Below are 16,140 nucleotides of genomic sequence, written 5' to 3' on the forward strand. Positions count from 1 at the left end.
TACAGAAGAGAGGCAGGGGAGGAGCCTGTTGAAGTACAGAAGAGAGGGAGGGGAGGAGCTTGTTGAAGCACATAAAGAACTAGTTGTAAGCTATTTTAATTCAAAATTTGGCCCTCTGACACACATTCTTCTGGTCACATTGTCAAAGTTTTTAACAAATTTTCCATCTATTTGTGTACATTACTGCTTAACACAATCAAACCTTCTTGAAAGAGTTCAGTAGCTCAAAACCTATTGGGTCAGTTACACATAAAAAGTAAAAAAAAAAAAAAAGAACTCCAACTGTGAGAAAATATTTGGTTTTCATACTTTGTCTTCAATTTTTTTAAATCATACTTTAATTTATACTTATAATAAATGAGCAAATAACCATCCATTATCTTTAGCCGCGTCTTCATTTAACATTTGCATAAAAAAAAAATAAAAACCTAAATATTTTGACCTACTTCACACTCCGTACATGACTGGTCAGAAACTGACTATAAAAGCAGGCTTTTAAATCAGTAATTGATACAAAAACTATAATGCGACCCAAATAATTTACATTAAATTACATGAAAAATACATTTTATTAAATATCGAAACAATATTTAATTCTTACCACCAATAAGAGCCGCAAAATCTTCTGTACTGTTGTAGAGATCTGTAAAGATACAAAAATAATGTTTAATTTGGCGGTTTTTTTCACCCAAAAATATTATGCACCATTTTGATGAATCTCTGTACATCACTACATTCATCTTTCCCTCTGTCCTGACTAGTCTGCCAGTCCCTGCTGCTGAAAAACATCCCCATAGCATGATGCTGCCACTACCATGCTTCACTGTATAGGACTGGTATTGACCTGATGATGAGCGGTGCCTGGTTTCTTCCAAATATGACGCCTGGCATTAACACCAAAGAGTTCAATCTTTGTCTCATCAGACCAGAGAATTTTGTTTCTCATGATCTGAGAGTCATTCAGGTGCCTTTAGGTAAACTCCAGACAAGCTGCCATGTGTCTTTTATTAAGGAGTGATCTTTGTCTGGCCACTCTACCATACAGGCCTGGTTGGTGGATTGCTGCAGAGATGGTTGTCCTTCTTGAAGGGTTCTCTCTCCACAGAGAAACATTGGAGCTCTGACAGAGTAACCATCAGGTTCTTGGTCTCATCCCCGACTAAGGTCCTTTCCCCCTGATTGCTCAGTTTAGATGGCCAGCCAGCTCTTGGAAGAGCCCTGGTGGTTCCAAACTTCTTCCATTTACGAATGATGGAGGTCGACATTCACAGCAGCAAAAATTTTTCTGTATCCTTCCTCAGATTTGTACCTCAACACAATCCTGACTCAGAGGTCTAAAGAGAATTCCTTTGACTTCATGCTTGCGCTCTGACATGCACTGTCAACTGTGGGACTTTATATCTTATCAGTGGTTCCCAACTCTGGTCCTTGAGGAACGCCATCCTACATATTTTAGTTGTTTCCCTGCTCCAGCACACCTGATTCAGTGGTTTAATTACTTCCTCTCATTCTGCAGAAGCCTGTTAATCACCCATTTATTAAAATCAGGTGTGTCTTAGCTGGAAACTAAAACATGCAGGATGGTGTTCCTCAAGGACTAGAGTTGGGAACCCCTGCCTTAGATCACCTTAGACAGGTGTGCCTTTCCAACTCAAGTTCAACCAACTGAATTATCCACAGGTGGACTCCATTTAAGTTGTAGAAACATCTGAAGGATGATCCATGGAAACAGAATTCACCTGAGCTCAATTTTGAGCTTCATGGCAAAGGCTGTGAGAACTTTCTTAGTTTTCCATTCTTAATAAATTTGCAAAAATCTCAAAAAAATCTTTTTCACATTGCCATCATGGGGTATTGTGTGCAAAATTTTGAGGAAAAAGATGAATTTAATACAATTTGGAACAAGGCTGTAACATAAGATGTGGAAAAAATGAAGCGCTGTGATTATTTTCTGGATGCACTGTACCATATAAATTATATATAATATAAATTCAGATATTTTAGTCTCTAAAAGGTTAAAAGATGCCTGACTGTAAAAAAACAAAAAAAAAAAAAAATGGCAATAAACATGATAATTTAACATCTTTAGACATTATTTGAACCAAACGTGTTTGTTTTATTGTTGTTGCACATTAATGGTCTGTTTATGAATGTAAAGTCAGCTCCTCGGGGACTGAGCTGATTTTAGCTCATGTTGGGCTCCTTCGGCTCTGCTGTGGAAACCTCGGCCGACCTGGACCAGCGCCTCGACTCTTATCTCCACGGTAACACACCCCACGTGGCGTCACACTGATAAGACACTCCCTGCTGCAAACCACACAAACAAACTGCTTCACAACACACTTGACTTTTACTTTACTTGTATTGTTTTACTTTGAAAAACAGACATTTTGCCCAGATTTTTTGCTTTTATTATGAAAAGTTTGGGGGAAATGGAAAGTTTACCGCCACCGGTGTATGAATGTGCGTGTGAATGGGTGGATGGCTGGTACTGTAAAGCGCCTTGGGGCCCCTCATAGGGGGCTGGAAGGCGCTATAGAAGTAAGCTCCATTTACCATTTACCATTTTATCATCAATTTTTGAGCAGATTTAAACTGAATATCATAAAACTCCCACAAAAAAGAGAAAATGTAGATAAAACCAGTGCATTCTAGCTGAAGCGAAAGCATAAATATTGGACAGATCAGGTAGCGTCAGCTGAAATAACCTAAATTTGCCAAAGTGGGCCACAAAATGGGTCAACGATTCTAATTTAAAATCTTTATTCCCATAAAAAGCTCGAGTGCACACAGGTTGGCGTAGTATCTATATTTTTTTTATTTGTTCCACTTCTATGATTCTATATACCACAGTCTATTTAGTGTTTCTATTTTTTAAGATAAACATAATTTAATTGTTTTTAGGCAATGCTGTCAAATCCAACATATAGAGAGTACAAAGTCATGGGGAACAAAACCCCCACTCATTTGTCTTTTAACTGGGTTTACCAAGTTCTAAAATAATTTAAATGTCATCATATGTGATCTAAAACATACATCTTATTCCACCAAGTCATGATTTATTGTACAGGAACAGGTTCCAGCCCCTGACCCGGCAGCTTTTAGAACTTCCTGTAGCAAGAACTCCGAGAAGTGGTTTTTGGATCAGTCTCTCTCACGGTTGTGGTTGGGGACCCCAACATTTTAGTTTATTTTGTGTTCCAGTTTTAAGTGTTCTTTTGAAATTAAAGTTTATTCCTCTTTGAGAGGATGTACTTGCATTATGATGTCATTATCATTGCATTAGTTTAAAACGGTCTCCAAACAATATTATCGTTTATCGCAATAATTTCTGAGACAATTAATCGTCCAGCAAAATTTGTTATCGCGACAGGCCTAGCTGGGGTTGGGGTCAGGTTGGGGTTCTTATCTGGACTGTTCTTTTTTAGTCGTTCCATTTTACTTTTCTAGATTAGAATTTGTGTTTGGGATCATTGTCCTGTTGCATCTTGACCCAGTTTGATCCGAGCTTCAGCTGTTGGATAGATATCCTCACGTCGGACTCAGAATCCTTTGGTCTGCAGAGGAGTTCATGGTGGACTCAATAACTGCAAGGAGCCCAAACCATCAACCCCCCACCACCATGCTGACATGTATGCCAGACCATGTATGACCATGAGGTGTTTTCTGCTGTGCATGATGGGTAACTATCTCTACTTTGGTTTGTTTCTGTTCCAGAAGTCTTGTTAATACGTACAGTCATCTTGATTTTAGAGAGAAGAGACTTTCTTCTGCGCACCTTTCTCAACAAACCACCCAGCCATGACCTTTAATCTTTAACCTGTTGCTATGACGATGAGCGCATTTGGTCCTCTCGGCAGCTTCAGATTGTTTCAAAGAGGCAGAGCGAAGGCGAGACACAAGAGAGTGTCAATGACTCCGGGAATGTATTTTCGTACGGTAAACTTATTTGTTTTAAAGTGGGATTTGTAACTGTGCTGGATTTAATCTTTAACCAGTTAACTGAGGCCTGTAGAGCCCAAGATGGAGCTCATTTGTTTGAGCATTGCACAGTCTGACCTTCAGGGTGACTTTACCGCCACTCCTGGGACGATTGACTGCTGTCTTAAACGTTTTCCCACTTGTGAAAAATGTTTGTAATCTGTAAAATGATAAACTTGAAATAGTTGAAAAATGACCATCGAGTCATTGCTGATGTCTTTCTGCCCTGACGTTGTGTTAACGCCTGTATGCTGTAGAGCTTTTCTATAGGTGATCCAACAGATGATGATTAGTTAATCCAGATCAGTTTTATGTTTTAATTTGTAAAATCTCACCAACGAAAGAGGACAATCTGTCTTGTTTCAGGACGTTAAACCCTGTTGTCTTCATTTTAATAAAACAACGGAAGCTTCCTTCTACCGTATTTCTCGGACTATAAGGCGCATTAAGCGAAACGAGTTCATTTTGACAGATTTTTTGAGCACCGTGTAACACATAAAATCAGTTCGGGGTCAGCAAACACCACCAGAATTAATGTCGGATTATAAGGCTCGCTGTCAATTTTTGAGAAAATTCAAGAATTTTAAGTGCGCCTTATAGTCCGAAAAATACGGTAATAAATATGAGCTGTAACGACTTTTCTGTCGTTTCTCGTCAAATTAAATGCGTTGCAGAGATGTCAGTTTGTCGTTAGACATTAGGAATCCTTATACTCGCCTCTCTTCCCAATCCTGGTCACCAGGCCTGGAAACGTTGGGAACGTTTCAGTCGACGTTTGAGTTGCTGGTGCAGGAGTCGTGTGGGCGTCCATGTTGACCTCTGCAAGAAAAGACATGAACAACAGGATTTCTATAATGGGTTATAGATAGGATGGTTCCTTCTTTATTAAATGAAAATCAGTTTAACTGCAGATCTTTTATGGCTGCCTTAAAAACACTAAAAACTTGTTGTTTTTTTTGCGTTCTGACTCACAATGTGGACAAAACAACAACGATGTGATGAGTTTTCCGATCGGCTTTTATTCTCGTTTTTGTCGTTGCTTTTGTTCATTTTAAGTCTCGATGTTGTTTTAAAGATTAAAAAGGGGACTTAGCTGGTAAAATGAACACATTTGGAGAGATTTATTACTTTATTAACAGCTTACTTCAAGGATTCAAGGTTCTTTATTTGTCATTCACATCCCATGTGGTACACGTGGTGGAACGAGATTGTGTACAAATAGCACTTTAAAAAAATACAGAACAATTCTTTGTGATATGATTGAGCAAACGCAAACTAACTTTTTGCTTTATGCAAAATAAATAACTAAATAAAAGCAAATGGTGTGAAACGAGGAGAAAATGGAAACTTACGTGTTCTGCAGCTCTGTGACCTCCTGAAAGAAGAAGAAGGGAGAAGGAACAGCAGAACAGAGCGTGAGCTGGATAACAGTCAAACTGATGGGTGGTGTCCGTCCCCGGGGCCCAGATCTGGTCCCACCGCCTGGCCAATCACAGCTGACTCCGCCTCCACATTGCTCAGCAGCCTGCAGCTGAATGTCTGCAGCTGTGAGCCCAGCTTCATCAACAATCCTCGGACTTCTCATTGATGTGCATCCTGGCTGTTTTCTGGTAGCATGCTTGTGTTTTTCAGCCCCTGAAAGAAATTAGACAGCAGGTGATCAAACAGCAGCAGCGTCATTGACTCAAATCAGCTCAGGAAGAAACTTCACAGCATGAAATGTCCACTTTTTGTTTTGTTCTGAAATGTTTAGATCTGCTTTCCTTCTTCTCTGAGCTCTAATCCCCGTCCTTCTATCATTTTGTCTTGTTGCGATTCTGCCCTCTTGGAATCTACAAAGCCATCAACAACCTAGCTCCATCTTACATTAGAGATCTTATTGTTCCATATTTTCTTAACAGAGCACTTCACTCTTAGTCTGCAGGTTTACTTGTGGTTCCTAGGGTTTCCAAAAGCAGAATGGGAGGAAGATCTTTCAGTTATCAGGCTCCTCTCTTGTGGAAGCAACTTCCAGTTGCTGTCCATGAGGCTGACACATTGTCCAGTTTTAAGATTAGGCTTAAGTCAACAAAGTTCATGCTCAATCATCCAGGTACCAAATCCAATAATTATCAGTCAGGTCATCTGGACAGTTTCTTTTTTATAGAGATGTTTCACCCTCTATCCAGAGGGCTTCATCAGTCAGAGGAGTTCCAGTGAATTGTTTCCCCACCAAGCAGTAAACTCCTTAAGTGGACCAACTAGTTTGCTGGAGCTAAGACGGTTTCTGGTGATGATTGAGCATGAACTTTGTTGCCTTGAACCACTTTGGCTGTGGCTGCCTGCCTGGGAGGTGTCGACGGGGGACATGACGGCCCCCAGAAACCATCTTAGCTCCAGTAAACTGGATGGTCCACTTAAGGAGTTTACTGCTTGGTGGGGAAACAATTCACTGGAACTCCTCTGACTGATGAAGCCCTCTGGATAGAGGGTGAAACGTCTGTATAAAAAAAGAAACTGGCCAGATGACCTGACTGAGAATTATTGGATTAGGCTTAAGCCATCAAAGTTCATGCTCAGTAATCCAGGTAAAAAAATTAAAAAAAAATCCAACAATGTTCAGTGAGGTCTTCTGGACAGTTTCTTTCTTTTTTTATTTTTTTGTTGAAAGACGTTATGTCCTTCATCATCATTGATTGACAATTAGCTTCATTGTTTGCTGAAGCTCTTCGGATGAAGGGCGAAACGTCTGTCAACAAAAAAATTAAGGAAACCGTCCATATAACCTGACTGAACATCGTTGGCTTAAGCTTACGTCTTTTCTTTGTGATAAATCCTTTATTAGGGGTTGGCTTGGGTTTCTTGAGCTTTCCCTTAGTTATGCTGCTATAGGCTTAGACTACTGGAGGACAAATTTACCTCATTTCCTCAAATGAATGGTTACAAATGGATACAAATCAATAGTTTGTGTTTATTATTTCTATCCACATGTTTCTTTTTGTCTTTCCTCCTATAGAAAGACCCTGCCTACCTGCTCGCCTCCATTCTGGACCTGCCATTCTGTGTCCGTTTCTCCTTCCTGTTCCTCTCAAACCCAGCCGGTCGAAGCAGATGGCCTCTTGTCCTGAGTCTGGTTCAGCTAAAGGTTTCTTCCTGTTATGAGGAAGTTTTTCTTTTCCACTGTTGCCTTTGTGCTTACTCAAGATGGGAGACTGCGACCAAGTGAAGACTCATTGCAATCTGCTGGTACCCTCCCATAGATAGATAATGTTACTAATTTAATTTTTATGTACCGCATCTTTTGCTGTATAAGTCGTAGTTTTTTGCATAAATTAGCAAGCCTGCGACTTATACAGCGAAGCATCGTTTTTTTGTTTTTTTTTCCCCATATATATATATATATATATATATATAAACCAATTTTTGGTTGAGATCTGACAATTTCATTCATTCTGACATGGAAAATATTGAACACTACCATTTTCAGCCACTAGAGGGCCCTCGACTAATATGGCAAGCCAGGTGTCTCATTAATAGTTAAAAGTGGCTATTAATGAGACGATAGGTTTGCCTTAGAAGCCACCTTCAACTCCTGGAGCAAACATTAAATCAGCTGCATTTTGCCACGCCGCCCAGGCGAAATGCAGCTGATTTGACCGTCAAAGTGCATTTATTAAGGAAAAGTTCAACTGAGACACACCTTTACTATAATGTCGAGCAAACAAATAATTGTTTTAGGTGGTTATCTTGTACAGCGACAAGTACGGCGCTCTGAGATGACTTTGGTTGTGACTTGCCACTATATAAATAAACTGAACTGAATTGATTTGTCCTTCTGTCTTGTTATGCTTGAGTTTCTGTCCTGGCATCCTTTTGTCCTGTTTTCCTGTTATTCTGTCCTAATGTCCTTCTGTCTTTTTTGGCCCTGTCATGCTTCAGTCCAATTGTCCTTTTGTCCTGTTTTCCTGTTCTTCTGTCCTGATGTCCTTCTGTCTTTTTTGGCCCTGTCGTGCTTTGGTCCAATTGTCCTTTTGTCCTGTTGTCTTTTCCCATCTTCATCGCTGTAGCTCTTTAAACAGTCCAGCAGGTGGCAGTGCTGAGCCTTCTGCTTTCATTTATCATAATTTTAAGATAGATTTTTTTTATTTATTTACATTTCAGGTGAAATAACGTTAATCACAAAAAACACTTAACTTTTTCTCACTTTTTTAAAATATGTTTTATTTCTAGCAGTATGTTTGATTTTAAAAATATTTTTGAATAATTTTCAAGCTTTTGATTTCCAATAAATCCCATTGCAAATTATCTTTATTATCCCAAACTTCTTTTTTAAATTTATTTTTAAACATTTATTTGCCCTGAAAAATGCTTGAAAAACATAAAAAAAAAATGGGAGAAATGTCTTTATTATTTTATTTATTTATTTAGTCAAAAAGCCTTTTTGGTTAAATAAAAGAAAAAAAAGACTGAATAAACTTTTTCAGACAGGTTTAAAATTTCAGGTTTAATATTTAGGTGAATTCTGCTAGAAATAAAATATATTTTAATTTTTTTTAGAAAAAGTTAAGTACATTTTGTGATTAATGTGAGTCACTGACTTAATATTTAACCTGAAATGTAAATTAAATTTATAACCAAAAGTGAAAATATAATATTTAGGAGAGCTGTTTTATTTTAGTAGAATAAAAATAATTCACTAACCCAGTTTCTTTATTTCATTTCAAAATGTGTGTTTTATTTTTTAACTAGGGGGAAAAAAATAACTCTGACTCATGATTTGATTCATTCATCCAATTTAATTTCACCAAAATTCAAACATTTTCTGAATCTAAAGGTTATTTTCAGATTAATCTTGCTGATTATGAACTATAAAATAAAAATTGTATTTGTTAATAAAAAAAGTGAATCAGGTTTTAAAATGAAAAATAACAACATGTCAGTCATTTTACAAACTTTAGATGACGCTAAAGTGAAAAACAAGCAGCTTAAAATAAATCAGATCGTCTTCAGCTCAAATCCGTAAATTGTTGTGTCAACAACAGGCAATAAACTTGTAAACATTTGTTTACTTTTATTTTTAGGAACAAACTTTTTTTTTACTTACTTTTACAAAAGGAACATTTACAACTAAAAACTGTCAATGAGAAAACAATAAATTTTATAATTTTTATTAATTTTCTCCAACAGAAACTTTCAGCAGCTGTCAGATTATTAATTACTCAAACAACAAAAAGATATATATATATATATATATATATATATATATATATATATATATATATATATATATATATATATATATATATATATATATTAATGTTGCTTTAAAAGGTGGCTAGTAGGGATGCACGATATTATCGGCATAGTATCGGTATCGGACGATATCAGCGATAAAGGTAAATATCGGACATCGGCCACTCCATCAAATTAACTCACCAATATAAAAAGAGAAAGCTATGTAGTCTCTGTAAGTAGGTCTAGGGGGAAAATATCAGTATTGGTATCAAATAAGTTTTAACATTTTGGCATATCGGCCAAAAATCCAATATCGTGCATCGCTAGTGGCTAGTCCTACTTCTTTTAAAGAAAAATGACCAATAACTTTTAAAGATGGCAGCAATTTAAGACACAATTTTTATCCAGATAAACTTTATATCCACCAGAGGGTAAAAAAAAAAAAAAAAAACCAAACTTTCGTAGAAATGCTTCTTTACATAGAACAAAAGCGCAATGAAATTTGCATACGGTTCGTTATTTCTTTGCCGTAACAAAAACTCTTGGGGAAAAAAATTTAAACAGTTGGAAGTTCGTTTACCAAAAAATGTATTTGTGGGCTGAGCAGCAAAACTTCTCCCAAACAACTTAATCTGCTATTGACTGAGGCTGTGGTGGCTGTATATGGTTCTTCCGCATGCTACTTTGGCCTGTTAAATAACTATAATGCTAAATTTCCAATACGTCTTGTTTCATTTGTTTTTAGACTTGGATCGTCCCGTCTAATAAATGACGCCTAACAAGAGTCAACAGCAGAATAAGAGATTTGGTCCATTTTTCATAGATTCACCCACATAAGGAACTCTGCTGCTCTACCTACAGATGTATTTTCCTATTAAATGTGGCACGCTTTGAGGGGTAATAAACCGTTTAGAAGCATTGTTCCATCAAAGAAATCCTCAAACCACTTTCCTCACTTTCAGTTTTCGCAAACTTTGGAATCAAAATATGACTCTTAAAGTGTTTATGTATTTTAATGCTGTCAGCTCAATTGGGGGAGGAGCAGTTTTGAAGGATTTACTCTCCAATGGAGTATTTTTACGCCGTAAGAAGTTTGTCAAGAAGCTGTTTGACTCTAAATTAGCTGATTATAATACTTTCTATGCTAGGCGAACTTTAAATCCACCTTTAACGTGTTTATTTTTTGCCGCCAGTGAAGAAACTTTCTCAGATGTTAGGATCAGCTAGAAGACGACGTGTAACTGGGGTTACTGGCAGCGTTTGTGTTTCTGTTTGCGCTCGGCGTCTGTGTTGCCAGGCATCTGCTCCTTTAGCGCTCCCCCACTTTTTGTCCTCGCGTCCTCAGTCGTCCTCGTGCTCGAAGAACTCGTGGCAACAAACGGTAACCACGGAGACGAACGTCATGAACTCTTGGAAGTTGCACTCCGAGTCTCCGTCGGCGTCGAGGCCCTCCATCAGGCTGTCCAGGGTGGACTGGTCCTTCACGTGCTGGACGAACAACCGACCAGATCAGATTTTTTTTTATTATCGTTCAGAAATGAACTGCGAATGATGGAAAAAAAAAAAAACGTAATCATGCTCGTAGTTTTGTCTGCTAACTCTCGGTTTGTCTCACCGCCATCAGATCAGGCAGCTCGTCGTGAAGCAGGTCCTTCAGCTCGCTCTTCTTCAGTTTGTGCTTGTCTCCTTCTCTCTCGGAGTATTTCTGAAACACTGCAATGATGGTCGCCATCGCAGTCTCCAGGTCACTCATTGTCTTCGGTCTTTATGGCCTCAGCTTCGAATAGAAAAGAGATTTTTTTTAAAAACGAACTCGTATTCTAAAATGACAAACTCTTGTAAAATACTTCAGTTTTTTAATATCAGGAAAAAAGATGATATGAGAGAAAATATGAGACTGGATGATAATACATTAAATGAGTCCCTTGTTTATCGCAGAGGAGTCCGTTCTCAGACCCCCGCGATAAGTGAAAAACCGCCAAGTAGGAATAGTAGTACAAGTAAGTAGTGGTTTATTTTAGTATTTATATATACCGTGTTTTCCGCCATATAAGTCGCATCAGTCCAAAAATGTCTAATAAAGTGGAAAATAAAACATAAATAAGTCACTTTGCCGTTTAAGTCGCAACTATTATGCGTCACCTCTCACCACCCCGGAAACATGGGCCGGTGTTGTGACAAAAGTTGTTTCGCTGACAAATGGCAGGAGTGTGCACGGGAGGACTTTAACAAGAATTTAACAATATTAACACTTAAAAATAATTATATGTTTGCTTGAAGTTATAGTAAAGGTGTGTCTCAGTCGAACTTTTCCTTAATAAATTCACTTTAATGGTCAAATCAGCTGCATTTCGCCTGGGCCGCGCGGCTACAAGCAGCTGATTTGATGTTTGCTCCAGGAGTTCGAAAACGAGACGAAGGTGGTTTGGTATGGCAAGCCAAGTGTTTCATTAATAGCCACTTTTACCTATTAATGAGACTCATGTCTTGCCTCATTAGGTTGAGAGCCCTCTAGTGGCTGAAAATGGTAGTGTTCAATATTTTCCATGTCAAAATGAATGAAATCATCAGATCTCAGCCAAAAATTGGGTTATAAATATGGGGAAAATGTGTATTAACAACTTCGGTGCACAAGTTGTAGTGCTTGCAAATTTATGCAAAAAGGTGCGACTTATACAGCGAAAAGTACAGTATATATGTGTGTGTGTATATATATGTATATATATCCATCCATCCATCTTTTACCCGCTATTTCCATTTTTGGGTCACGGGGGTCGCCAGTGCCCATGTCCGGCAATCACTGTGCCAGGGGCGGGGTACACCCTGGACGGGTCTCCAGTCCATCACAGGGACACGTCGAGACAAGCGAGACATTCACTCTCTCATTCACACCTAGAGACAATTTTGAGTTACCAATCAGCCTAACATGCATGTTTTTGGTCTGTGGGAGGAAACCGGAGTACCCGGAGAAAACCCACGCATGTACGGAGAGAACATGCAAACTCCACCCAGAAAGGCCCCCGGACTGGGATTTGAACCAGGGACATGCTCGCTGAGAGGCAGCAGCTCTACCAGTTGCGCCACCGTGCTATGTATACATATATATATATATATATATATATATATATATATATATAAAGGTGTTTTAAACACTCTTGCAATTTTCTAAACAGTGTTTCTAAATTCTAAACGCTCTAAAAGAGCACAGCATGTCATGATCTTTGCTCTCTGCCACCCTCCAACACTTTCGGCCACGCCCACTTCTCGGCTGCAGAGCAGAGATCCTGACATGCTGCAGGAGGAAGCTTCTCCTGCAGCTGTGGGCTGCACGCAGGTGCAGCAGGTGCAAAATAATTTAAAACAGTTTATTTTCAATATAATTTCCATGCCGATTGTGCGGCTCATCCGTCAATCAGCCAATTGTGTGTCATGTCCAATCTTACTTTGAAAAACCACGAAAGTCGAACCGCTGAGTAGCGAGGGACTACTGTACAAATAATGTGACAAATTATAAATAACATTTTTGATATGAGATTAGATGAGATCTGAGATATACACTATAACAGTTATTAGATGGGCGGCACGGTGGCGCAGTTGGTAGAGCAATTGCCTCTCAGCGAAAAGGTTGCCGGTTCAAATCCCAGCATGGGACCTTTCTAAACATCCATGTGCGGCTGATTGGTAACTTTAAATTGTCCCCGTGAGTGAGAGAGTAAATGGTTGTTTGTCTTGTTTGTCACTGCGATGGACTGGAGACCTGTCCAGGGTGTACCCCACCCCTCGTACAGTGATTGCTGGACTTGGACACCAGTGACCCCAGTGACCCAAAATGGAAGAAGCGGGTAAACGATAATGGATGGATGGATGGACGATGACGGTGATGCAATATGGTAAACTGTTAGAATGACTTTGACTATGCTGCCACAATTGTTGCTTTTACAAAGTATCATTTACTAAACAATTGATTCAGGTTAAAAAGAAAATTTAGAAGTGTCACACATTTAGTTATAAAAAAAAAAAAAAAAACGTTAAGTAAAAAAGAAACAGCATCACCAAATAAAAAGTACTCAAACCTAAATCTACTTCCTAAATCCAACTATACTTGTAGCTATGCTTGTTAATAAGTGAATAAAACCTCTGATTCTATATATTTTACATTCAGACGCTGTTCAGTCAGCATCATCCGAACAGAGAAAAACAAATTAAAGGTTTATTCAGCTCAAATAAAAGTCCGGTGTTCTTACCGTGCTGTAAATGGGAGCAGGCTTGGTGTTTTCTGACGCTTTAGGCTGCAGCCTTTATACTGCTGCAGGGCAGTGGAGTGAGGAGGAGCTGGTCAGCCATGTTGTCCGTCAAACTGCTGACCAATCCTCTCAGACCACCTCCCTTCACTCCACCACATCACTGCACAGACACACACATCAATTTCCACCTTTACAGGCAAGTAACAAATCAGAGCAGCTACCATACTTGACTTTTTCCAATTATTATTATTGACAATGCGAGTTATGTCCCGTTTTTTGTCGCGGTTATTTCACTTTGTGAGTAAACTATTGAGAAAAAGACACTATTAGGATGAGAGCAAATGTTGTCTGTTAATTATTTTTTGCATTGATGACGTCGTTCCAGATGTGTTGCCCATTCCAGAGGCACTACTGTGCACCCATTCTCTCTGACGAGTGGTTTTCAAAAATAATTTCCAGATTTGGTCCAGATAAAACATCTGGATGGAGTCCACATATGAGTCCTTTGCATGATAGAGCTTTAATCTGCTTCTGTGAGCAGCACCGCAAACTGTAATTAAAGACACAGGGATGTTTTTAACAGAATTAGACCTCGTTTTCATGCAGTGGACACTAATGGCTCGCCGATCAGGACCGTCAAAAATGAATTCTCAGTGTTTGATTTCTCCAGTTTATTGAAACCTTTTGATGATATGATGAAATGTAGATGATGAGGATCTGACATATGATATGAATTAACAAATGATACGTTATAATATATGATATATGAGATGCTAAATGGCGTGATATATGATGTGACATGTGACATATCATATTAAATTATATATAATATATGACATGATATTATGGTAATATATATGATATGATATAATATGATATGATACATGATGTGATCTCAGATCATACAACTGGTTGGTTCGCTAAGTATCTTTCAGATCGGAGGCAATGTGTTTAACATAACGGTATTTCCTCCCATTATTTAACAGTCAACAATGGTGTACCACAAGGCTCAGTCTTGGGACCCACCCCCTTTACAATCTACATAGGTAATGTACTTTGTAGGTCAGAGCAGACCTGAGGCATCCTTACATTTTTATGCTGATGACACAGTTGTTTATTGTCGAGCTCAAACAGTTGCTAAGGCTTTCCAGCTTTTGCAATCCGCCTTTGACATCATCCAGTCAGATTTGTTTCGTCTCAAACTTGTCCTAAATGCCGATAAAACCAAAGGGATGCTTTTTTTCAAACAGGAAGTCAGTCCCAGCAGTTCTTCCTCTGATTTTATCCTCAAATGGTGTCCCTATTGAGTTTGTTGATTCCTACATATATTTGGGTATCTTGGTCGACTCACATCGCAGGAAACTGAAAGTTAAACTGGGTTTCTTTTTCAGAAACAAATCCTGTCTAACTCTGAATGTTAGGAAACACCTTGTAACTGTGACTTTCCTTCCCTCCATTGACTACGGTGACATTATCTATATGAATGCTCCTACAAGCACCTTGCAGATGTTGGATGCTGTGTATCACGGTGCACTAAGATTCATAACTGGCTGTAACTACCATACCCACCACTGCACCCTGTATTCACTGATTAACTTGGCATCATTAACTTCATGCAGACTCTTCCACTGGTACATTTTCATCTTTAAATCACTTCTTGGTCTGCTGCCTTCATACATCTCCTCCTACATGTCTCTGCGTGAGTGCAGTTACAGCATGCACTCTCAGGACATTATTACCTGCAGTGTTCCCTCAGTGAGAACTGAACTTGGCAAAAGCTCCTTCTTCTACTCCACTCCTGTTTCCTGGAATATCTTGCAAAAAGATCTGAAGCTCTCGACCTTGACCTCTCTAAGTGGCTTCAAACATCTGTTAAGTTCATGATAAGAAATAATGCAGACATGTTCCTGTTTTTAGTTTTCTACACCGCCTTACAACCTAGCTGTTTTTCTTTCTTTCTTTCTTTCTTTCTTTCTTTCTTTCTTTCTTTCTTTCTTTTGTTTCTCTACTTTTCCTTTTGACTGTCCTTTCGGTTGCTATTTTGTTTTGATTTGTAACAAAAAAATGTGTATGCGTCTTTTGTGACTGCATATTGTTGTCGTTACTGTTGTCATCACTCTTTGTTAAAATCAGGTCTCTCGTGTAAATGAGTCCCTGAGGCTCAGTGGGATTAAACTGTATAAATATGGTAAATGGTAAATGGACTGTACTTATATAGCGCCTTTCTATCTTGTTTCAAGATACTCAAAGCGCTTTACTCTACAATCTGTGTCCTCATTTACCCATTCATACAGCACTCTACTAGATCTCTACAAAGCTAATTGAACAAATCGTTCTAAAGAGACTAATCAGAGCTTTATCACATCCATACACTGATGGGACACACATCAGAGGCTGTGAAGGGTTCAGCTAGGCTAGGTTCAGCGTCTTGCCCAGGGACATTTCGACATTTGACTGCTGGTGGATTCGAACCCCCAACTCTCGCATTGGAGGACGACTGCTCTAACCACTCAGCCGCAGCTGCCCCCAAAATAAAATAAGGGTTGAATGAAGAAAAGGTATATGAATATGATATATGATATGATATGATATATGATATGATATATGATATATGATATATGATATATGATATATGATATATGATATATGATATATGATATATGATATGATATATGATATGATATATGATATGTTATAAGAT

At 38.5% G+C, this 16,140-nt stretch overlaps 2 protein-coding genes across 2 annotated transcripts in view; both read right to left on the minus strand.

Annotated features, from left to right (window-relative positions):
- LOC119428725 (cell adhesion molecule 1-like) overlaps window positions 1-5,445 on the minus strand; it is a 10,552-nt gene extending 5,107 nt beyond the window's left edge. Inside the window, exons 1-3 of the mRNA XM_037696398.1 lie at window positions 5,334-5,445; window positions 4,699-4,800; window positions 602-643 (exon numbers count right to left, since the gene is read on the minus strand). Of these exons, the coding sequence (XP_037552326.1) occupies window positions 602-643; window positions 4,699-4,792 (136 nt within the window). The 5' untranslated portion in view covers window positions 4,793-4,800; window positions 5,334-5,445. The remainder of the gene's footprint in view (window positions 1-601; window positions 644-4,698; window positions 4,801-5,333) is intronic.
- Window positions 5,446-10,391: 4,946 nt separating this feature from the next.
- s100b (S100 calcium binding protein, beta (neural)) lies at window positions 10,392-13,466 on the minus strand. Its single transcript, XM_037696361.1, has 3 exons — window positions 13,440-13,466; window positions 10,811-10,972; window positions 10,392-10,683 (listed from the first exon to the last, which is right to left on the minus strand). Exons 2-3 carry the CDS (start codon window positions 10,946-10,948, stop codon window positions 10,537-10,539), a joined length of 285 nt encoding a protein of 94 aa, XP_037552289.1. The 5' UTR covers window positions 10,949-10,972; window positions 13,440-13,466; the 3' UTR covers window positions 10,392-10,536.
- Between the last annotated feature and the right edge of the window lie 2,674 nt (window positions 13,467-16,140).

The sequence above is a fragment of the Nematolebias whitei genome, chromosome 23, assembly GCF_014905685.2.
Source record: "Nematolebias whitei isolate Nwh7 chromosome 23, NemWhi1, whole genome shotgun sequence".
Taxonomy (NCBI): Eukaryota; Metazoa; Chordata; class Actinopteri; order Cyprinodontiformes; family Rivulidae; genus Nematolebias; species Nematolebias whitei.